The sequence below is a fragment of the Micropterus dolomieu genome, linkage group LG13 (assembly GCF_021292245.1).
Source record: "Micropterus dolomieu isolate WLL.071019.BEF.003 ecotype Adirondacks linkage group LG13, ASM2129224v1, whole genome shotgun sequence".
NCBI classification, from domain to species: Eukaryota; Metazoa; Chordata; class Actinopteri; order Centrarchiformes; family Centrarchidae; genus Micropterus; species Micropterus dolomieu.
Genome location: NC_060162.1, coordinates 29,278,057 through 29,302,841, shown reverse-complemented (window position 1 = coordinate 29,302,841; position 24,785 = coordinate 29,278,057). Strand labels below are relative to the sequence as shown.

The 24,785-nt window shown below is 40.6% G+C and overlaps 1 protein-coding gene across 2 annotated transcripts in view; it reads left to right on the top strand.

Moving 5' to 3' along the window:
- slc12a2 (solute carrier family 12 member 2) overlaps positions 1 to 24,785 on the top strand; it is an 89,241-nt gene that overhangs the window by 21,708 nt on the left and 42,748 nt on the right. For both annotated transcript variants that reach the window (XM_046067686.1, XM_046067685.1), the window contains exons 2-3: positions 19,557 to 19,676; positions 22,628 to 22,703. In XM_046067686.1, the coding sequence (XP_045923642.1) occupies positions 19,557 to 19,676; positions 22,628 to 22,703 (196 nt within the window). The remainder of the gene's footprint in view (positions 1 to 19,556; positions 19,677 to 22,627; positions 22,704 to 24,785) is intronic.

Sequence of the window (24,785 nt, the reverse complement as noted above, 5' to 3'; positions counted from 1 at the left end):
GATAATAAATGGAGTGGAGGTGGACATTTTGAAGGCAGACTAACAGGTCTTTGAGAGTCAGAATTCTAGCTGATAGACAGGTGTTCAAATACTTATTTGCAGCTGTATCATACAAATAAATAGTTAAAAAATCATACATTGTGGTTTCTGGATTATTCCATCCTATTCAAGATTATGTCTCTCACAGTGGACATGCACCTACGATGACAATTTCAGACCCCTCCATGATTTCTAAGTGGGAGAACTTGCAAAATAGCAGGGTGTTCAAATACTTATTTTCCTCACTGTAAATAGGACCTGCCTGATAAAGTGAAGTAAACCAAAAGATTCTCAAAAGCTAGACATCATAAGTCCAAAGAAATTCAGGAACAAACGAGAAACAGAGTAATTGAGTTTTATCAGTCTGGAAAAGGTTATAAAGCCTTTTCTAAAGCTTTGGGATTCCAGCGAACGACATTGAAAGCCATTATTCACAAATGGCGAAAACATGGAACACTGGTGAAAAGAACATCATACCAACAGTAAAATATGTTGGTGGTAGTGTGATGGTCTGGGGCTGTTTTGCTGCTTCAGGACCTGGAAGACTTGATATGGTAAATGGAAGCATGAATTCTGCTGTCTACCAAAAAATCCTGAAGGAGAATATCCGGCCAACTGTTTGTGACCTCAAGCGGAACACACTTGGGTTCTGCAGCAGGACAATGATCTAAAAAACACCAGCAAGTCCACCTCTGAATGGCTTAAGAAAAACAAAATGAAGACCTTCAAGTGGCTTAGTAAAAGTCTTGACCTGAATCCGATTGAGATGTTGTGGCGTGACCTTAAAAAAGCGGTTAAGGCTCAAACCCTCCAATGTGGCTGAATTACAACAATTCTGCAAAGATGAGTGGGCCAAAATTCCTCCACAGCGCTGTAAAAGACTCATTGCCAGGTATTGCAAATACTTGATTGTTGCTGTTAAGGGTGGCCCAACCAGTTATTAGGTTTAGGGTGAATCACTTATTCACAGGGCCAAGTAGGTTTTTTTCTCCCCTTAATAATAAAAACCTTCATTTTGTGTTATCTCTGTTTAATATTTAAATTTGTTTGATGATCTGAAAAATTTCAGTGTGACAAACATACAAAAAATAAGAAATCAGAAACACTGTGTAAGAGCAGTGGAGTTCGGTCTTAACTGCAGTGCAATGTGTGTGCGTAGCGAGTGAGTGGACAAGCTAATGACAGAGAACACATTTCAAAGCAGTAAGTAGGCTTACTGTAAAAACCTACTAGTAGCTTACCAGGCTTTTCAATCAGTCTCTGTAGGATTATATCACTATACAAAAGTTTCACCGCAGCAAACATAAAAGCACCCTATAAAACACACTGTGCGATCTCCTACAGATAGTGAAGTTATTTCCAAAGGGAGCTGATTGCTCAGTAGAGGGCGTTTATATGGAGTTGATCTCTTATCTTAGTGTTTCTCAACGGGGGCGGTACTGTCCCCCAGGGGGCATTCAGAAGTTGATGGGGGATTGCTGGCAATATTTTGGCGCGGAGCTGCTTTTTGGGGGCGTTTTGTTGAGGCAAAAGTTTTAAGGTGAGTTTACACCAAAGATTCATAACAATAGGAGTTTAAACTTTCGCCTACTTGCAAAAAACTCGTCTGCAACATTAAAACCTTCCAGTTTACTCTACTGCGACTGGACAAGATGGTTTGAATCGTGACTACTCTTCAGTGTTTCTGTCAGCTGCTTGTGGCGTAGCTCCATGCTGCCTTCACGGAAATAGGAAGTTAGAGTAGCCAATCATCTGTAAAATTTCATCCACATGGTGTTTACTGTGTAAACTCTGGAAAATTAACGCTCTCTTTCATGATATTACTGTAGAAAAATGTCTTTCTCTCAAAAGCATTAATTTCTCTGAGGAATTCACCATGAATGCCTTTTTGCCGTGTTTCCACATTCACAAGGGGGTTTCTGCTGTTTGACTTCCCCTGAAAGCAACTTAGCATCCAGCACCTAATGCGACACCAGCGAGTGCCGTGAGATTAATCAATCAAGTGAACCCACATTGCGCTGTCAATCGCATTGGGTTTGTGCCCAAGCGATATGCGATAACGTGACATGTAGAGTTTCAATAAAAAATAATGTAAAATTAAAACGGAGGGGCCGTCTTGCTCTGTTTGGGACTGTGACCTGCACTTTTTCCGAGCTGCTGAAGCTGTGTGTGTGGATTTGTGGTAAGAACTCTGCCTGATCACAGTTTTGCTTAGGCTACCTGTCAACCATTTACTTATCTTATCTTATCCTGTTTAAATACATGGAAAACATGTTAAAACAGAGGATTTGTATGAAACGTTATGATGAACAACAAATACAACTGTGTGATTATGTGCTCTAATTTTTGTTTGCAGGCTTTTAAGTATGACTGAAAATACCGGTTGTGGGAGCTTTTTTTCGTTATAGGTGTGCCTTCAGCAGGCCAGCCACAATTATATTTATTGTCTTGCTCGCATTGAGCACCAAATGTCCCTACAGATGTAAACACAGACAGTACATCCATGTTTTTTTTGTATGTATGTATGTAAATGCATTATCTAAACTGACTGGCTGTATTATCTTGAATATGTCAAGAACCTAGTATTTATTTTGATTCTTTTAATTACACAAGATGAATAAGGCATGCAGGTATGCAGACAGTTACAGAAAATCTTGAATGTAGTTGCTACCTTGTAGTTACAAACAACAAGACAGTGGGTGGAATATAAAAGGTTTTTATCTATTGTTTACATTAAACCGTTCTTTATTTTTAATTTCGTCATGTGCTTTGTTTTTTCTTAGGTATTCTTTTTGTTTTTTAAACTGTATTTTTACAAAAACAAACAACAAACAGTGCCATCACAGGTGAGACGAAACGCTTGACAGTACACAAGAAATAAAATAGTAAAGGGGGAAGGCAAGACTGAGATGCATCAAAGAATGTATCCCGTAATGTATGTACGGGAGACCCACAGACCCTTGCCTCAGGCTCATAGGTTCTGTATAATCTGTGGCTTTAGCTCAGCGAAATCCAAAGTACCTCTAAGGGGGCGAGAGTCCAGTCTATCAGTCCCAGCACAGAAAGTAATAGGAAAAAGCTCTCTAAACAGATATACAAAAATATAATCAGTTAATATTCCAGTAAGATTTCCAGTTTTACCAATATTTTTCACATTCTTTTTTGTGGTGTGGCTCAGGGAAAAAGTCAATTTTTCCAGAATGTAGATTTCCTGGACTATTTCTTTCCATCCATGGACTGTTTCCTCGTTTTAAAATCTGCCAAGTGCCTACTTGGCAGATAAATTCAAAACACTATAATTAAAATCAAGTCTGTGGTTAATGATTAATCAGATCTTAGTTACTACATCTGATCAGTAAGAAGAGATATAAGAACATGCCCAAATTTTATTTTAAATGACCCGCAGATATATTACCACACATTATCCAAGAAGCCATGTTCAGGTAGCTTTGTGAACTTTTTATTTTAGGAGTAATAAAAAAAACCTTAAAAGGTTTTTCCAGGTGAATTCCCTCCACAGATCTGAGCTTGAAGTGGTAGTCTGTGTCTGATATATGTTTAACTAGTCATCTTTATTTAATTTTATGTTTGCTTCTTTTTTCTATTGATGAAAGATGTTTTTCCATTTGTAAACATGAATGTCCTGGAAATCAATTTTCTGTTATTACTGATATCTGGAAAAAAATCATTGGTTTTTAATCCTGTTACCTTTCTATTTAATTCCGTTTCCATTCAGACCTTTTGTGACACTCTTCCTGTGGGTCATAGTTAAAGGTGTCTGAGTTTTTGCTAGGTTTAATTTATGGCCAGAGTATGAGCCAAAAACTTTAAGCAGAGAAAACATTTTAGGCAAACTTACATTAGGGTTTTTGAGGGTGCTTTCACACCTGCCTCATTTAGTTCGCTAGAATCGCACTAGAGTTCATTTTCCCCCTTTAGTGCGGTTCGTTTGGGCAGGTGTGAATGCAGCAATCGCACTCGGGTGCGCACCGAAAGCGGACCAAACAAGTGTACCGAGACCACCTCTTCAGTTAATTTTGCGCCAAATTAATGCATTTAAGAGGCTATCTATGAAGAACTTTGTACGCACAATGTTGTACTCTAACTATTTAATCATAAACCCATTGTATAGGTATAAATGGTGATGAAACGGCAACAAAAGTCAACAAATGTATTTATTGTTTTCCCTAACATTTCATTGTAGTTTGGTTGGTTGTTTGTTTTTTTTTTTTTACTTTGGATTATATTCAAAGAATGTATAATTAAATTAATCTTTGCATAAAGTATAGATACCGTATTTTGAAAACCGGGTGTTGTCACATGTGTATCCTCCTGCTAAATTCATCAAGTCCGGCCCAATTTGATAAATAATGTTGTATGTGGTGCTGGTGTTGTAGTACTCGAGACCGGTCTTGGTCTTAAGACCACTTTTTGATGGTCTTGGTCTCGTCTCGGACTCAACCGCTTAATCGCATTCTCAGAAACGAATGACAGAAACGGACCGTTAATGTTACCGTAGTTACCTAAAAAGAAAAGTGGTTTTCTCACGTCTGATGCCAAAGTGTGTGCGTGTGCGAGCTTACAGCAACGCGGAGCAGTAGCGCAAAACACAACCTTAGAGGTCTGAAATGTTATAATGAGATGTGTAAAAATATTTTCTGTTCATATTGAAACTATGGCGGAGCAATGCTCTTGTTAATTAAGGGGAAACACTGAAAAGGCTGGCTTTGTGTTTCATAGAGCTCACACTTTGAAACACAGTCCCACAGTTTCTGCCCCCTTTGCCTGAAAGTCGGCCATTGGAAGTGCTGCTTCAGACAAGGCATGTTTCTATTGCAAGGTCATCTTACTGAGGACTGTCCTGTCTTGAACAAAAAACATATATGTTAAGCCTATAGCCTTAATAAAAACTGTTAACACAGCTGCAATTCAAGTTACCAGCGAGCATCCAACTCGAAAGCCAGAGTTGGTTGGCTCTTCATCTTCAGATTCAGAAGGAGCTTTATTGCCAAGTAGTGTAACATATGAGGAATTTGCATTGGTGATAAGGTGCTACACGTAGACAAATGTACAGTTGACATTTCCTTATGATCCTCCAGGACTTTCTTCAGTTTAATGAGAAGTCTGCCTTGGGCTCTAGTACTATTGTTCAAGGTTTTGGTGGCGGTTACCTGTCCTTCCCCACGCATTATCTTAACCTCCAAACCGCTTGGGGAGGTTGTTGTCGCTCTTTGTCCCTATATTCCTATTGAAGGTGTGTCTTTCATTTTAGGCAATGACCTGGCCGGTGGTGGAGTGCTTGCGGCTCCTGAGGTGATTCTTTCCCGGTAGCATCTAAAAGCCCAGATGAACTTGAAAAGCAATATCCAGATACGTTCTCTGTTTGTGTTGCTACCTGTGCTATGGCAAAGAAAAACCAAGCCAAAACCTGTGACTCTGAGATTGCGTCTGACACCTTCATGGAAAATTAGGAGACGTTAGGCTTTGGTACAGTGTTCCCCTCTCGTAAAAAGCTAAAAGTGGAACAAGGAAAAGATACAACTTTGGTTTCCCTCTTTGAAGAGGCTGTTTCTGAAGATGCAGTTACTGCTGTTTCTTGTGGGTACTTTTTGAATGATGAACTGAATTTTCCTAAGATTTCTTAAGGCTTTGCTGCTTTTTACAGTTTGCACAAAGGAACCTCTGTTTGAGTGTTACCAGATATTGTTTTGTAGTTTTAGCAGACCTCCCTCCCCGTGTCTACCCTGCTCCCCTTCTCTTTATTTGCTGCACATATTGTACACAGAAACAGGAAGTGAAGGACGCCCTGGGCTTCTGGTGTGGCCTTTGTCTCTGTATTAGCCACAGCTGATGGCCTTACAGCTGTTGTAACACACACACATAGACCCCCTCCGCTACAGCCTGATGTCAGAAATAGCACAACAACCCCACCCCCCTCCTGATACGATAGTTACCAGCTTCCACGGAAAGTAAGGTGAGGTATGAGCAGCAGGCATAGAGATTCAGTGTAAGCAGAAATCTTCAAGCGTGAATGTTGTAACTGGTCAGTCTTCAGTTCAAAAACAATCACATCACAATACTTCAAACCTCTTTGTAATGTCACCGTAATCCCAGAACTATAATACTACTGATAGGAAGGATTATGACAGTAAGACCCAGGAATTGTCCTTGGAGTTTACTTGATGTTCCCAGAATTTTATATATACAGTATCTATAGCAAGAGCTGCGTTTTATCAGTCATGAAAGTAGCACTGTATTGAATACTTTGAGGCTTCGAAGCTTTGTTAATAAGGTTGACATTCGAATTGTAAATCAACATTCGAATGCTGCTAATACTATTCATAGTTTTCACGTGATGCCACATTTAAAGGAAAACGCTCCCTTAGAGGGCCAAAAAGACGTTATTTTCCGCTGCCCGCCAGCCACGAAGCAAGTGATACACTGTTACTTTGAGTTTGTTACTTTTGCCTTGCCAAAATGCTGGATGGTTGTTGTGCTTTTAGATGCACTAATCGAAGGAGAGAGATGAATGTTAGGGGAGGGATTCCCCACAAGGTAAACGCAGACATTACCACGGAGTGGCGGCAGGGACCTGGCGTTTTTTAATAGCAGAAATGTGTCAGCGGATACTGTAACGTGATATGGATTGGAAGTGCCCAACACTTGCAGTTTGTGTTCATATCTTTCTTTTTCTGAAGTTGAGTTGTCAAATAAAATTGAACTGCTTTTGCTGCGTTTCTACGATGTAGTCGTGGTGCTCCAGATCACCGTACACGTGACTGAATACATTGAATAAAGACGTGCCAGTGACCAGGTTCCATTGCTGCCTCCGGCCCTCTCCTCTACTCTGTCTGGGCCATGGACGTATAGCTGCGGGTCAGTTACTCTGACAGAGGTCTGCTTCCTGAGATGCTGCAGAGGAGAGTTTTGTTGGATTCATTCACTGTTAGTAGAACTGTGTGTTTGTATTGGGCAGTTACTGTATAATACACTGTAGTGGACTTCAACTTGTTGTGCCTCTTGCTGTGAAATGGTGAACGGTTGCAAGCCTGCTGCTTCTTGCAGTACATCATGATTGGGTGGTAAATAAAAGTTAAGAATGTCCAGATAACAAGTGCTGCTGCATTGTTAGAACCTGCAGAAACCTTGCTGAGCAAAGAAGCTTAGTTGACAATGCAGCTTGTGTCATGCTTCTGAGAACATCAGAATTTAAGAAATTCTGTTTTGTCTTAGCCTGAATGTGAACATGTGACTGACCGTGACTGACTATGTGTGCCAGTGTTGGTTAGTACAGAGATCACTGATGGCCGGAATGTTTAAACTGTTCCTATCTGTGTAGTGTTGAATGGTGTCAGTGCTTCACATGGAGCAGTGGGTAGCAGCAGCAGTGAGAACACAGCAGTGTCAGATGTACTGCAATTTGCAAACACTGTGGTTGTATTGACTAAACCAGACATGCCAGGGTTTAACAATAATTGTTGCCCTCTGGCCAGTAGGAAGAGACGCTAGGACAGTACACTCAAGAGCTTACTGTCCTGATTGGACCACTACTGAAAAATAAACCTCAAACCTTAAAGAACTAATGTAAGAACATGTTTAGCCTACATAATGTCACTTTTATCCAGACCCTGAGACTTGGCCCTCAACTGCCCATGTTACAGGCATATTGGGATATGCATACATTCCAACCAGTCATTTTACAACCCTGTCACTGACATTGTGGCAGCCATCTGGAATAAATATGGTGATCGACTGATAGGGATTTTTCAATGGCCGACGCTGATATTTATAGAGCAGGGTGGCTGATGGTCAAAACTAAGAAAAGTGTGTTATGTATTCCATAATTTGTATTCCATGGGGCGGCTGTGGCTCAGGAGGTTGGCCGTTAATCGGAAGGTTGGTGGTTCAATCCCTGGCTCCCCCTGGTTGCGTGTCGAAGTGTCCTTGGGCAAGATACTGAACCCCGATTTGCCCCTGGCGGCTGTTCCGCCAGTGTATGAGTGAGTGTGAATGCTAGTTTCTGTTTGAGCACTTGGGCTCAGTGTATGAATGTGTATGACTGGTGAATGCAGATGTAGTGTAAAAGTACTTTGAGTGGTCGAAAAGACTAGAAAGGTGCTATACAAGAACAGAGCATTTACATTTACATAATTTCACGTGGAGTACAATCTGATTTCTTCTTCTCTCGTGACTGGTGTTTAAGGGAGAATGAGGTACAGTTTGTCAGAAGTGATGTCATTCAGCTGCATCATTCTACTGTAACTATATATATTTAACGTTAGCCAGTACTGCTTTTAGATGAGATCTGCTGTCATTAAGGAGAAAACTGTTAACATTTTAGAAAAGACAACTGTGACCTTTGGAGGCCTCCAAACTAATCACCTTTTTCACCACCTTCCCAAAACTCAAAAAGGACATCCATAGCAGCTCACTGACGAGGCTGCTGCTGCAGATGTGTCTGTCTTTGGCCATGTGAATGCCGGTATCGGCCGAAGCCAATTGTCCTAAAATGCCAGATTAATCAGCCAAACAAGATCCAAAGCTTTCGAAAACACTGACATGCACCATCAAGTGTAGTACCCATTTCATTCTTCAGAAATCTATACAAACTGCAGAGGCTCACTGAAATAAGTAGGAAGGAAATGTGATAACAATATTTTCTCACCCATCCCCCCACAATATTCCCTCCTCTGCTTTCTCAGAACCATGGAATTTTGTCCCCTTCAAGGAACACAGAAACAGTGATGACCTTCATAACCACATTTCATGTTGCCTGCGGTCCTCGCTCTCACAGCACTCTGCACTGCATGGCAGATCGACTGTCCGCTCCCAGTACTGCTAAGCTAAGCACTTCTCACAGCACACATGCACCATTTTCACTCAGTCACAGCATGAGGGGTGAATGTTAACATCACTTTCTCACATGATACCATCCCCTCCCATAACCCATAGAGTGGCACAATAAACTCCCAAAGGCTGCTGTGAAAAAACATAGAATTACGTTAAAATGTCAAGGCCAACAGAACTGACTGCAGTCCGCACACCATACTGGAACAAACAGTAAACAGTGGCCAATTTCCCAACAAATAAGTGTGTGTGTGTGTGTATATAGCACTGTACAAAAGTTATTTTGGAGGCAAAGGGTGGTCACACCAAATGTTGATTTGATTTGGGCTTTTCTTCTGTTCACTAACTTTTCATTTTGTTAATTGATAAATATCATCTTACTATTTTTGAAAGCATTCTTACTTTACAACATTTTTCCACACCTGCTGAAAATCCTTGCACAGTACTGTATGTATTTGTGAAGGGTCTCAGAATGCCTTCTAGTGATCTTGCTGAAAGTAACAAAGGCTTCTTCAAAGTTGTGGTCTTGAAAGTTTAAATCATAATTGCTCATTTTCATAACATGCTAATTTTACAGAAAGTTATTGAATGCTTGTTTGGTTATCACCTAACATTTTAAAAAAGTGTTTTTTGTTTGATGAAATGAGGTTTTGCAGAAAATGTGTATATGTTCCTCACTATATCTAACACTAAATAAAAATACAGCAAAACACAAACATTTTGTAGGAGTTTTCTCCTCTTTGCTCAAGTGAGCCTCAACTCAGGAAATGAGTGTGGCCTTTTGTTCCCTTCAATAACCTGCTAAGAAGAAAGTCAAGGTTCCCAGCTCTTAAATCTTCACCTTGAACTGAGGACACAGTGACAAAGAGAGCTTTTGTCTGTGTACATCAGTTAACGTACCACATGTCTACAGAGCTGACGTGCATGTTGTTTAGACGGAAACTGCTTGACGAGTGAGTCAAAGATGTTTGGAGGTCAGTTTTAATGTGACAGAAGTAGTCTCTCACTCTGCTTATTGAAGCAGCCTGTTTCATGAGAAAGGAGCAGAAAGTCCTGAGAGCTCGTGGTTAGCGTCATGGAAAATCTACAGACATCCTTTTATATACATTTGCACAAGCTGCCACATGTGTGTTTGTATGCTGTATGGCAGGATGTGCCTACACTCACGCTAATTTGTGTTCATTTGTTGGTTTTGGTGGCCGACACATGTATGCAAAGCACATGTGATGGAAAGTTAGAAGTTAACAGGGCATAGGAGTAGGATGTTTACCGAGTACCGTATTCATTGAGCTGAGAATTGTGCCTATTTGGGACACACTGTTCTGCTTTTATTCATGATTTATACATTCTCCACATCCACAAAACATTGACCTCCAGACTGTTGTGGCTGCACCAGGTCACCAGATGGTCGATCTCCCACCTGTAGGCGGACTCATACCCACCAGAGATGAGCCCAAAGAGGGTGGTATCATCTGCAAACAGGAGCTTGTCAGACTGATGACTGGAGGTGTAGCTGTTGGTATACAGGGAGAAGAGAAGGGGGGAAAGAACGCAGCCTTGAGGGGAACCGGTGCTGATGGTCCTGGAATCAGAGACCTGTTTTCCCAGCTTCACGTGCTGCTTCCTGTCCGTTAGGAAGTCAGTGATCCACTTGCAAGTGGAGTCAGGCACGCTCAGCTGGGAGAGCTTGTCCTGCAGCAGGGTGGGGATGATGGGGTTGAAAGCAGAGCTGAAATCCACAAACAGGATCCTGGCGTAGGTTCCTGGGGAGTCCAGGTGATGGAGGATGTAGTGAAGGGCCATGTTTACGGCATCATCTTAGGGCTGGACGATATGGCAAAAATGTTATCACGATAAAAGGTTTCGTATCTTTCGATATCGATAATTATCTAAGTATTATTATAGAAATAATAATAAATTTATTTTATTTTTGACAAGTATCAAATCATTATTTCTTTTGAGTTTAAAGGCTGATTTTTGCCCCTTAGTGAAAGCTGAAGAAACCTGATGGGTAATTGGGGTTTAAACTTTTCTTTATGGTCAACACAGTGAACAACAATTGATAAAACTTTGTCAACAATATCCACAAGTAAATAAAACTTTGTCAACAAATATCCACAAGTAAAATTAAGTAAAAAAAAAACTTTTTCAGTCCTTTTTCCTCAACAAATAAACATCTTAATAAAAAATTAAGTCTGAATTTGTGTTTGATTTAGGTGAATAATATTAAACATTTAGTGAACATTTGTTATATTGTTATTGAAAAAAAAAATTAAAATAAATATATAATAAAATTATATTGCGATTGTTATTGTTTTATTGTCCAGCCCTACATCATCTACGGGCCTGTTGGCTCTGTAGGTGAAATTCAGAGGGTCCAAGAGTGGGTCTGTGATGGATTTAGGGTGGGACAACCCAAGGTTGAACGCCTTGTGTTGTCCTACCTTAAATCCATCACAGAGGTCAGGGCGACGGGTCTGAAGTTGTTTAGTCCTGTGGTCCTATTTTTATTATTATGCAAGTCATGTAACTGACGTGACAAATGACCAACTCACTGTGAACACTGCATGTGAGAGCTACCAGGAGTAGTTGTCTGTACATGCTCTTGTAGAATCCGGTCAGCTGAGATTGATAGATTATCCGACTCTATTATTTTTTATTTTTTTTTATAGTGATAAATCGACTGTTATAAATGCAGATGCCGATTTATCCGCATGTAGCTTATATCTGCCTATAATTTCTGCACAACGATAAATCGGTTGGGCTCTATTGGAGACTCCTAGTTGTAGTTTAAAAAAAGACAAAGGGGATGACATATTTAAATACAAATTATAGCAATGTCAATATTTTACTGACAACAGAGAGAATGATCAACTGAATCTACGGTTTCAGTGCGTTCAGCACCAACAGAGCAAGCAGACACACTGGAGACTAGTTGGTGAACACAGCGGAGTATTTAGCAGCTAAAGAGCCAGGTGAATTTCCTGGGAGACCAAAAACAGAGCTAAAATAGAATGAATATTGGACTTATATTCATTATGTGGCCAGAAACATGACTCAAAATTAATGATATTGCTCCATAACTGCTGGATATATAAATAAGAACTGTTTGCTAAGTCGCCATTTTTATTAAAAAGGTGTTATATGTAAGTGTTGTGTTCACAACTTGTTTCTGCTGACCTCAAGTGGCCACAAAAACTGTTTCAGGTGTGTATGGAAGTTTCAGTGCTTGTCAACTTAGATGCTTGTCACACACGTTTTTCCAGCAACAGTCGAATGTAATCGGAGCATATATGAAAAACATGATTGGTAGAAGTAACAGACCATGTGCTGAATTGAAATAACTATAGATTTTTCACATAATACCGCCATGTGAAAGCAGGTTTTAATCACCACGAACTTTATTAATATAAATTTTAAATACGCTTCTCACCTTCCTTGGAATTATCTGCTCCCCACACTCCGACACACAGACACACAAGAGGCCTACACCTCAGGTAAACACACCGGCTTGCCCGGCCTCTCTCAATACAAGATGTAAGATTCGTCAAGATACAGCTCGCCGAATTAACTAATAACTGTTCACATTTGCTGTGTACCACTGGATGCTCTGACAACTGTCACTGAATGAATTTGATACTGAAGAAATCTTAAAACCGTAGGATTCAGGAAAGGGTTCCAGTTGCTTGTGAGTTACAAACTGAACGTTGAGCCAATATTATATTGCAGCCTCCGGTACTGCAGCTATATAAGATTGTCCTGTTTTTCAAACTAAAAACCCACTTATGTTGATGTTCAAACTCATCTTAATTACATTTAATCTGGCACCGCCATCGCTCAAGTGTATCTGCTACAGGTTTATCAAGTGTAACACACAAAACTACACAAATTGGACACATTAAATATCAAAATCAATATTTTTCCGTTGTTTTTAAAACCGAAAAACAAACTGTCTGTTTTCCGTTTTAGTTTTTAAAACAACTTGTTTTTTGTTTTTTCTGATTTGGTTTTGAAACAAAATAATGAAAGAACGAACCATACACGGAATCAGTATGAGCGTGAATGGATGTCTCTGTGTCGGCCCTGTGATGAACCAGCATCCTGTCCAGGGTGTGCCCCTACTCCTGCCAAATGTCAGCTGGTATTGGCTTTGGGGGGAGATAAGCGGGATCCTAAACTTGGTGTCCACTGTTGACATGCCTTTTGGATTGGGCCTTCTGTGTGGAGTTTGCATGCGTCTTCCCAAAGACATGCAGGTTAGTTTAGGGAGCATTTGATACCTTTATACTTTTTAACAGAAAAATCGTAGCTTAAAAAGTTGATACAGTCACTACCTAAAGTCATTACAGTCCAGAGAGTCCTCAGCTCAAGTCAGGTACAGTACCGTCCCTGTTTCCAATGCCTAACACATACTCCCAATTCAAATTAGCTTTATTGGCATGAATGTGTAACAACAATATTGCCAAAGCATCATACAAACTACATCAATCAACTCCATACATTTCATTAAACAAGTAATTAAAGCGTAAAGTAACCCTCCCTTCCACCTTAAACTTATCAGTGATCCCAAAACTACTTCCTGTCCATCCAAGTCCACTTACAGATGCCGTTGCTGAGCAACAATGCTTCTCACTGTTTGCAGGCGCCTCACTGGTCACCTCTTTTACACTCAAGTAGTAATTCGACACGAGTCATATTGTAATTCAACCCAATTTCAAAACAAATCTCTCCAGTGTGAGGCCAGGCCGTTTAGGTTCCATCAACAGTCCTCAGTGGGCAGCAGGGAATCCAACTCTGGGAGAGTTTCAGCGCAGTAAAAGAATAATGAACTGAGTTGTGGGAGGTTTTTCCAAACAATGGTGAGATGTCTGTGACCGTGGACATCTGATCGCTCCTTTCAGTCACCGATGGAGTCATGCTGGGAGGGTGGGGGACTATCTGAAATAGGTATCTGAGAATCCATCAGCGTCAGGCTGGCTCAAAAGATGCTTCCCACTGTGATGTAAACTAATATGGCACACAGTGTACAAATGGACAGTGCTATAGAGATATTATTAACACATGCTAAAAGTCTAACAAGTCAAGATCATCACGCATCAGGGAAAGGATCTGTCCGCTGCTCTTTGTTAATCTGCCTGCTCTTCCCATTTTCATCTTGTCACAAAACTTGGAAAAAATGTTTTGCAGGAGTATTGAAATAACAAAATATTAAGTCATTGTCGTGTATGAATCAATAATAATCTGATATTTTGTTAGGAGCAAAATGAGCAGGAGTCTCGTACTACTTGCTTTAAATGATGTCATGATGTGAGTTACCTTCAGCATGTGGCTTTCAGAAGTGCAACCCAACACAGCCTTCTCAGTGAAACTCCTGCCTGGAGTGAGTCTGTGTTTCCGTGATGTAGTGTGTGCTTCACAGGGAAACTGGCAGTTCCAGGCCCGCTGTCACGAACAGGAGCTATTTGTTTTTTGATTAGGTGTGTTGCGTCAGTCCTGATAATATATGGGATGAATTACTCATTAGTATGCAGTCAGCAGAACATGCCAATGTTTCCAGGAAATTAAGCTCCATCCTTTCTGGCTATCATGTTTTCAAGGCATGCAAATTTGCACTATGTCTTTAAGGATTTCTTAAAACCACACTTGACCTTTAGACTGTCTCTGAAATCTAATTGCATCATTAGGTTTGCTTTTTTGTAATGATGGCCTTTGTGGCGAGTCATGGTACAGTTTGCACTGCCGTGCTAAGCTCTCAATGCTTGGTCAATGTTGTGCAAAGCCAGCCTTTGTGTTGCTTCAGCCATGTAGATAATGTTCCCTAACTCATTCTGTGTTGTCTGCGCTAATGTGTGCCATGCATTCAGAAGTGAGAGCTCTCAGCCACAGCAGCTTCTGGAGTTGACGTTAGTGTCTGCTTTGTACCTGGTAGGTGATAAATGCACAAGAAGAATCCCAAACTCTGGAAGTCTGCAGGTGGGCTCCAGGACAAATTGTCCTAAAATACACTATCTGATGTAGCGCTCAAGCAGGAAGATTCGGACATGCTGTCTTGATTCCCAACATAAGCCAAAGGCTGTGAAACAAAAAGCTGATTTCAACCAACAACAGGGCTTCAGAAACTGTTTTGACTGCGCTGATTTAAATTTACTGTGCTCCTACTCCACCGACTGCGCTCATGTTTGTTTGTTTGTTGCATAATCTTTCCAAACCCATTTTTGATGGATTTTTCAAAGCAGACATGCGTTTTATAAATGTGTTAAACCACTCTTTTTGAAGAACAGCAGCAATGTTCTGAGTGAGGAACGCTGTCGTTCTCTGTTATACAAATCACCCAAATGTACGCTCCTTGTTCCACACTTAAGCCACTTGTTCCCTTAAGCCTAGTTCACACTACACGTATTTTTGCCCGATTTGTTGGTCGAGGAGCTTGGCTAATCAGCGGTTGATCTGCGGTTGCCAGTCGTTATGTGTGAACTACACAACAGCGCATCAAAACGGTTCCCCGACACATCACTGGCACATCGCCGACGCCAGCCAAATATCTAGCATGCCAAATATCTGGAGGGGTCGAGATGTGGATATGAGAGCAGGCAGATGGCGGAACAGACAGCTACTTTTTAACTCCCCTGCAGCTCTCTGTAGCTCAGACAATCCCTGCTACCTGAGGTTGCTAATCCATTCTTTCACCCAGATTCTTTGTCTTTAGAATTGCTAGCTAATAATAACAAACAGCTGTTTCATGTGTAGGTTTGCGTCATTTCTCGTTTCACATTTCACGTGTGTTTTCTTGAGAAAACGTGGTTTGGAGACCAGCGTCGGGTGACAGAACCGCTATTGGTTCGTGTAGTGTGTGACCCCCTGTCACCGATCAGTCACGGAGCGTGAACGCCACAACCACTTCAAGACTCCCATCACAAGACGGCAAGTTGTGTAGTGTGACTAAGTCTGCACGAGCCTTTATGCCACACAAGGGCAGCGGACCTTGATGTCAGTGTTGCATAATGACATCAGCAGCGTGACCAAACATCAGTCTTACCTTACAATGTAATGTGCCATTGCCCAGCTGTTTCGGTCATTTGTGCCAGCAGGAGATTTAATTATATTTGAATTGTGAAGCCAACCTCATGCCACATAAAGGCATGCTGAAGCTCAGTTTGCTTTTTAAACACTTTAAAATGCCACAGCCATTTTAATGATTTTCTGGTTATTGTTTAGGGCTTGGAAGCAAAAAAAGTCGGTGTGTATTAAAATCAGATTTTTGTCCTTTTTTACTCATTTGTTGGTCCAGCAGTCCCTGATTGAAATCACTTTGCCAATTGTTTGGTAATATGAGGGTTTACAGTTCCAAACTGGTGCCGCCTGATAATGCCAGATTATCTGGGCCAAACGTCGGTACAGACCAAGGTCAGAGACCAGACTTTTCCTCAGATTTTCGGGAGTGGTGAAGCGTTGATAAAACACAGTCTGAGTAACACTAATAACATAAGAACTACAATTTTTACAACTTTCCAAAACAGACAATCTGGCACTCACACCAACTTCATGCAGATATTGGCCAGGTGTATGGACACATCTGTTGCACGCCTTAAGCTTTTCTCTCAGCCATTATCTGTATCTGCTGGAAGCCATTACCCCAGACGCTGCGTCATTACCCAGAGCTGGATGATATCAGTACTTCACTTTTAAAGGGTCACTACTCTCCAGTCAAAGAACAATGGCTTCGACAGGAGTACTTGAATTAAAGCATAGGAGTGTGTCTCATGTCGAGTCAGAGACTTAGTGAGAACACTCTGTCTTGGCCATGGACTATTGGCTGTTAAAGAGAGAATTCTTCCTTAATTTCCTGCTTTGTGTAGACTGGTTCTCTTCTGGACTGATCCCGACACAGCTACTGCCAAAACTTTTAGTTTACCCGTTCTGATTTCTGTTGTTTGATACCTGACATTAACTTTTATTCCAACATCTCAGGACAGGCCGATGGTGTACACTGTGTTTATACTTGTAGGAGACATCTCAGCAGATGGCGAGTGAGCTACAAGCGCACAGAGGCATTTATGCTCACGTTATCCGTGCAGACAAACAAAACTTTCTGTGACATAGCAAGAAATCAACGAGGATTAACACCACAGACCAAACATGGCTGCGCGCTCAGCTATATAGCTCTACAGAACACCCTAACATTACAGTTGGCCTTTTTAAAAAGATTGACTAAAATCCTGAATGAGGAAAGAGATCCTTTTTAATGTAAAAGTACATTTGGTACAGGAGCTAACCCCGGCATGGAGGGGATCTTGGCTCTCGGCGGCCAGATCGCGGCAGTGTTGCAGAGTCATTGTGTCCCCTCAGCAGGGTGTTTGTGTTGACAGATGGCCCAGGTGAAGTGATGCTGAGTGATGCATAATAAGCCTGCCTCCCACAGCTCAGCTATGTATGCCCTAGGCCTGGCACTCTGGATAATTTATAACACCCATTTATATGGCTGTTGTAACGGAGCCTCCCTGCTGAAAAATGTTCATTCACATTTCTTTAAAGGTTCCTCTCTTTCTCACCATACACCTTGCTCCATTTTCTAGACATTCTTAATCCCTCTGCATGCAGCCATGTTAATTTTTAGTGTTTGTACTCGTAAATGGGAAACATAGTGGCTCGCAAACCCGCCACACAACACTGTTCCATCAGTTTCAGCCACTGTGTGTACAGAAACGTTTACTGGTTTGCCCACAGACATTCAGCTTACTTTCTAGTTCACCAAGACATGCTGTTGTTGTGATGTTAGCTATAGCAGCAGGATAGTTGGTGGTGGTGGTAGAAGTAGTAACTGCTTAGCTGCTTTATTTGTATAGCACTTTTTAATATGGGTAACAAAGTACTTTACTGTCAATGTAAAATACTAAAAAGCTGAGATAAAATTACTAAATTATCTTACCTACTCTTAGTATGTAAAGTTAAGTGTGTGTGTGTGTGTGTGTGTGTGTAAGAAGCAGAACAGCATCAGTTAATTTACTTCTGACCTTGGTAAAAATATTACCTATCAACTGAAACTCTGTTGTTCAAGATTTCTCAGGTCTGATAGCGCTAAAGCTCTAAAGATTAACTTAGACTTTTATAATTCTCGAAACTGTTAGGCAAACAACAGGACAACTGTCTTATCAACAACAATTTTCCGGGGCAGCTTGTTTAATACTTTAGTGGTGTTGAAAGGAGAGATGTCTCCAGCCTCTCTAGGATCTTTGTAGAGGATGGCGTGTCGGCCCTGCAGGTGCTTTGCTCTATCGTTAGCACCTCTCACCGCTTCATATGGGCTTCCTTGTATCCTTTGCCAGCATCCAATCACAAGTGACCAGTACTAGCCAATCACAAGACTCTGGCAGGAAAAAAATTCAAACGTGGTGAATGGGATGAGAAGGCGGGGCTGTGAGTAACAGGAGTCGGGGCTGTGTGGGCACTGCAGCGGTGTGTGTATCAGCTCACTGTCTGGGAGAACAGAAGTGCATTTTCAGGATTGATACTGTGAAAAATGAATATTAAAACTGTTGGAAATATTCAGAATTGATATGTTTAAAAAAAAAAAAAATATTTTTGACAACACTGACATGTTGACCTTGTCTAATCATGTCTGATCATAAATGATTTCTATTATCCATTTCGTTGCCCATTAACATGACATTTCACAGTAGTCAGCATTTTCTGAGCCGAACGTAGAATTTGACTTGATGGCATAATGTGCCAAAGCCATTGTTTTTAATGGGCTTATGTAAGCTGCCCTTAGCATGTCCAGTCTTTATGACAGCATTGTTCTAAAAATACAGCAGGATGCTGGCAGTGGAATTTTATTGAACATTACCAGATGTCGATGGCCTCCACAATGAACAAGTGAACTGAGCACAAGTCAATGCTCACTGTCACTCTGAACCAGAAGCCTTCTGTGGCACCAGAGGCAGGGACACAAAATGTATAGAACCTTTTCTGTGAGCTTCCATTTAACAACATATGGCCAACATTGTAAATGTAACGGGCAAAAAAAGATGAAGCCTTATCATATCTTCCTGTATGTCCATTTTTGTCATTACACAACCAGGGCTGGGTATTGAACCATAATACTTTGAGAAACTGTCAGGTACTGAGAGTTGACATCAAATGTCTGTTATTATGATCGCAAGGTTAAGGAAGCCTAGTTAGGCTATCAGTCATTGCTGACCTACACTACAGGAAAAGTGGACTATACTATTGCGCTATTTTAATCTGCTTTTATTTCCTTCTCTGTAGAGGACACTGGGAAGTATTAATGGTACTTAATGTGGATGGCATTAATATGTCAACGTTGCGCGGGTATCTCAAGCGTTGACTGCAGTCAAGACATCTTTTCTCGTAATTATGAGATAAGGGGTGTCTTTTTTGTTTTCTTTGGTGAATGCAGTGTGGTTTCATACAATTCCAGTATTTTTAACATGATTGCTTAGTTAAGGTGATATTAAGGCCGAAAGAGAAATATGTTTTGCGGCGTGCTTGCATGAGTGCCATTTGTCTCAGCCGTGGTTATTGATCCAAGCCTACCATGAGCAGTAATGCTGAAATCCAGGATTCAAAATATCTCTCCAGTGGGCTGTGGGTGACAATAGCAGTGTTGCTCTAGTCTGTGTATCTTATTTAAATACATTTCTATCTTTTAGGAGCCGTTTGAGGATGGATTTGCCAACGGAGACGAGCTGACCCCGGCTGAGGAGGCTGCTGCCAAAGAAGCAGCCGATTCCAAAGGAGTGGTCAAATTCGGCTGGATTAAGGGGGTGCTGGTGAGTCACTTTCAAATGGAATGATTGATCTTCTTTTGTTTTTACTTGTTGTTGTTGTTCAAAACTATTCTTATTCTTCAAGTCAAGTCACCCGCATGCATTGTTAAAATCACAGTCAGGAAATATGTAATGCATCTAATAACAGTTCATTTTGATGCTACTAATAGAATTAGTAGTACTGCTACTGTTACATGTTTAATGAATTATGACTCTGTAATATAACTATGAGCCAAAAAGTCCCTAAAGCTTATTAAAAGTGAAATATATGATACATAATACATCCAAAGATCCAGTTCAGATGAAACATCATTAAATATCTGATTAAGTATTAGTGATGTGCGATACCACTTAATTCCTATACGATTCAATACCAAGTAATACCAAGGCTGGTATTGTATATTACGATACCAATATTTTCAATAATTAGCCCATTCTGGGGACAGTAAGATACTTATGATAAAACACACATTAACTCAAAATGACTGAGTTTAGATATCGATCCTTTTTATATGAGTATCGATCCTAGAGCAGGAAACGCTGGAATCAGAAATATCGATTCTTTAGTATTGATATCGATCTGCACATCACTATTAAGTATCAAGACTTGTGACATAAGGAAAATCAGGCCCTACCTCTCTAAGTACGCCACCCAGCTTCTGGTACAGGCCATGGTTATCTCTCGCATCGACTATTGCAATGCCCTCCTAGCAGGTCTTCCAGCTTGTGCGGTGAAACCCTTACAAATGGTTCAGAACGCAGCAGCGTGTCTGGTTTTTGATCAGCCCAAAAGAACTCATGTCACTCCATTACTCAGTGACCTCCACTGGCTCCCCGTGGCCTCCAGAATCACATTCAAGCCTCTAATGCTTGCATACAGAGTGACTACTGGGTCTGCACCCATCTACCTAAACTCCATAATACAAACTTACGTTCTGCCATCCCTTCACACAAAGCACTCACAGTCCCGGCTATTCTCATCTGTGACACCACGATGGTGGAACGAGCTACCACATGCCATCAGAGCAGGGGTGTCCCTCTCTAACTTCATGAAGCTCTTGAAAACTCATCTCTTCCGAGAACACTTCCTCTTATAACACCTCTAACTCCTAACCTCTAACATGCACTTCCTGTGCTCTTCTTCTTCTATCCCCTACAATGATCTTGTATAGATTGCACTTTTTGTTAACTCTTACTTCCTTCCCTAGGTATCTACCCCATTGATGTGATATGTACTATGAGCTCTTACTAGTATTTATTGCTGCTCTTTCTAGTATGTATTGTCAGTTGTAGATCTGTATTTGATGTTCTGTTGAAGCTTGTATGTTGTTCCTCAAATGTAAGTCGCTTTGGATAAAAGCGTCTGCCAAATGAGAAATGTAAAAGTAAAGACTTTGTAGTAGTCTAATAAAAATAGTCAAAAAAGCTACTGTTTGCTATTCTTAAATAAAAATCTGAATAGTTTTTATGCTTTACTATAATTAGGTATTTGTTTATACTGTCCCCTCCAAAAGTATTGGAACGGTAAGGCAAATCCCTTTGTTTTTGTTGTTCACTGAAGACATTTGGGTTTAAGATCAAAAGATGAGTATGAGACCAGAGTTCAGAATTTCAGCTCTCATTTCCTGGTATTCACCTCTAGATGTGTTAAACAACTCAGGACATATCACCGTTTGTATTAGACCACAGCATTCTTAGGCGAGCAAAAGTAATGGAACAAATAATCTTAAAGTAAATAATTTAAAATTTGGTGGCATAACCCTTGCTTGCAATAACTGTCTCAAGCCTGCGACCCATCGACATCACCAAACTCTTGCATTCTTCTTTTGTGATGCTATTCCAGGCTTTTACCGCAGCTTCTTTCAGTTCTTGTTTTGGGATAGCATTATCATTTACTTTAAGATTATTTGTTCCATTACTTTTGCTCACCTAAGAATGCTGTGGTCTAATACAAACGGTGATATGTCCTGAGTTGTTTAACACATCTAGAGGTGAATACCAGGAAATGAGAGCTGAAATTCTGAACTCTTGTCTCATACTAATCTTTTGATCTTAAACCCAAATGTCTTCAGTGAACAACAAAAACAAAGGGTTTTGCCTTACCGTTCCAATACTTTTGGAGGGAACTGTATGTCTAAGTGGTCAGTTAAACTCAACCAAGTGGAACACAGGTGATAAGTGTGCCACTTCATACTTTGAACTGTATGTGCAAGTAGATGACACCCTGCTCAGAATTTTTGTGTGTGAGTGTGAATCAGCGTTGGTGCAGATAGTGGTTGGTTGGTTGGTGGTGGTTCAACCAAGGAAGAAGAAATCACTCAGAGAGACATGTTCCATGCTGAGTTCTGTTTGACACATGTTTAGTTTTATTGAAAGTACAGTCAGCAGAGGATGAATTTTCCATGTTAAGACATGTCTGGATATGATCATCCTGCTTTTATTTTGACTTCAGATGTCCTTACTTCCTCTCTAATATAAACATTGCACTAATTCTCATGTTTCTTGGTTTCTAATGGCTTTTATCAAGTGCTGTAGGATATTTTCTTAAAGTTTACTTAGGTGATCCCTGCAGGAAGAGGGGGTGCTAGATCAGCTGAAGACCTGTACCCCTGGAGCTGGGAGAGATCGTTTATTTTACCACATCCATCTGGTTTCATGTTGCCTCCCTTTCCCTTAGCTGTCCATTTCAAAATGCCACAATGACGATTCATTGTTGAGTCTTCTTCTGTTGTAGAAGGAAGAATAAATCTACCTTGAACCCTTGGACCTTCCTCTTTCTGGCATGAGCCACATGCAGCTTTTCAGTTCTTTTCTTGATCTTCCCCTAAAAATCTGTTATATTATTATAATCATTAGTAACACCCAGCAGTATCACTAGGAAGTAGAAAAGCTAATTTTATGATTGAACTGAACCTGTCGCCATCATGTGCTGTAACTGTTCTTCCTCTCCATAGGTCCGCTGCATGTTGAACATATGGGGTGTGATGCTCTTCATCCGCATGTCATGGATTGTGGGGCAGGCTGGAATAGGTAAGCAGAGGTCACCTATGAAGAGCTGACAATTTTAAAAACAAAAATGACCTGTTTTAGAATCATTGGACATGCGAAGCTGTGTGCAATCTGCCCACGGTTAGAGGCGTGAGAACACTGTTGCTTCACAAGAATAAGTAGATGGTCTAAGACTCCTTGTTCCTTTTTAATAAATGTGGAATAAGTTTATTTAGTGCATTAAAATACTGAAGAACAATGCTGAATAAACAGCAATGGCAGAGCGAGTCTTACGCTGGATGTACGCAGGACTTGTGGCCTCATAATGACCACTTTACCAAACATTTTGTAAACCACTGCAGTTTATGGCAACATTAATGTGCTGTACATCTGTGCTGGTAAAGTTTCACTTATCTGTCTTATCAGTTGTCACATAACACCATTAAAGCCACAATCTGTGATCAGTGTACTGCCCTGCTGCCCCTTACAGACTGTTTTGAATCAGTTATGATGTGACAGCTTTAGCAGATTGAGGATACAAATATCCAGACACCTTGTGTGTCACAATTTAGGCCACTTATTATAAATAATGTTCACTTGCATTATTACTTTAACAAAGCTTTCTTTAAGTTTTTGTGATTGATTTTCTTTCCAGGCAGCCATTGTTTTCAGCTGATTAAAGTAAGCTAGGATGTGAGCTTGACGAGCCTTGGGACGTTTTAGTTTCACTCAACATCATGTTTTATTGTCTTATCACATGACAATGCAGTGAATACTTGAAATCATTTTGTATTTACAACTGTGTTGGCATGCAAACTTTACATTGGCAAAACCTTGGCCTTGGAAAAAGCACTGTAAAATGTAAAACACTTCAGAATCTGTGAAAATGTATCAGTAATGTGTGAAGTTTAAATGACTTGTAGTACATTATGTGAAACATGCCAAAATGCTGTTATGGTTTGACCATGGATGTTCATTCTTGACCTTTTACTGAGAAAATAACAACATGTTCTGTTGAGTATGCAGAGCTACATTCCTTTCGCAGGTCTAATTCATAGAGCACTTTTCAAAACCAAGGTTACAAAGTGCTTCATACAAGCCAGCAAATTAAAAACAACCCATTATGAAATCACATCTAAAATTTAATCAAAGCTGAAGATAACAAAAGACCCTGCCCAGTATTTCTAAGGTGCTAGAAAAACTTGTCAATAAGCAACTGACTGACTTTCTTCATGATCATAGTTTAATTTCTGGTATGCATTCTGGTTTTCGTAATAGCTTTAGTTGTACCATCGCAACCCTGAAGGTCTTAAATTATATTACAAATTCACTTGACAGGAAGCAATGGCTATTTTTATTGACCTGGCAAAAGCTTTTGACACAGTAGACCATTCCATCCTAGTAAACAAGGAACATTGGTGTCTCTGAGCATTCAGTGGCGTGGTTTGCCAATTACCTCATTGGCAGAGTCCAAAGTGTAAGGTCAGAACATCTGCGGTCAAAGGCCCTTATTGTCACCAAGGGAGTACCACAAGGCTCAATTTTAGGTCCAACACTTTTTTTTTGTAAACATACATTAATGACATACCGCAAAGTGTAGGACACTCTCTTATTCACTTATATGCAGATGATACCATTTTACGTGCAGTTGGGTCCTTCCGGAACAAGTTCTAAGAACTCCATTGGATCCAGCATGCATTCTCTGACCTTCACCCCGTCTTTAATACTTCCAAAACAAAGTTAATGTGGCTTGGTATGAAAAACCCACTCTCCCACCCTGGTGTAATTACCACAGGGTGTGGGACTAGAGCAAGTAAATACATATAAATATTTGGGAGTTTGGCTAGATGGCACACAGTCTTACACTCATCACATTACCAAGCTACAGGCCAAGATCAAGTCATCATTCTCCCAGTCTGCTAAACTCACCTTGATTCAGATGACTATATTACCCATGCTAGACTTTGGTGATGTAATTTACATGTCTGCAAGTCTGGGGCTTCTGGAGCGGCTAGATGTCCTTTATGACTCAGCTATCAGATTTGCCACGAGTGCTCCTTACAGGACACACCACTGCAATCTGTACACCTACATAAACTGGACATCACCTCATACTCGATGTAA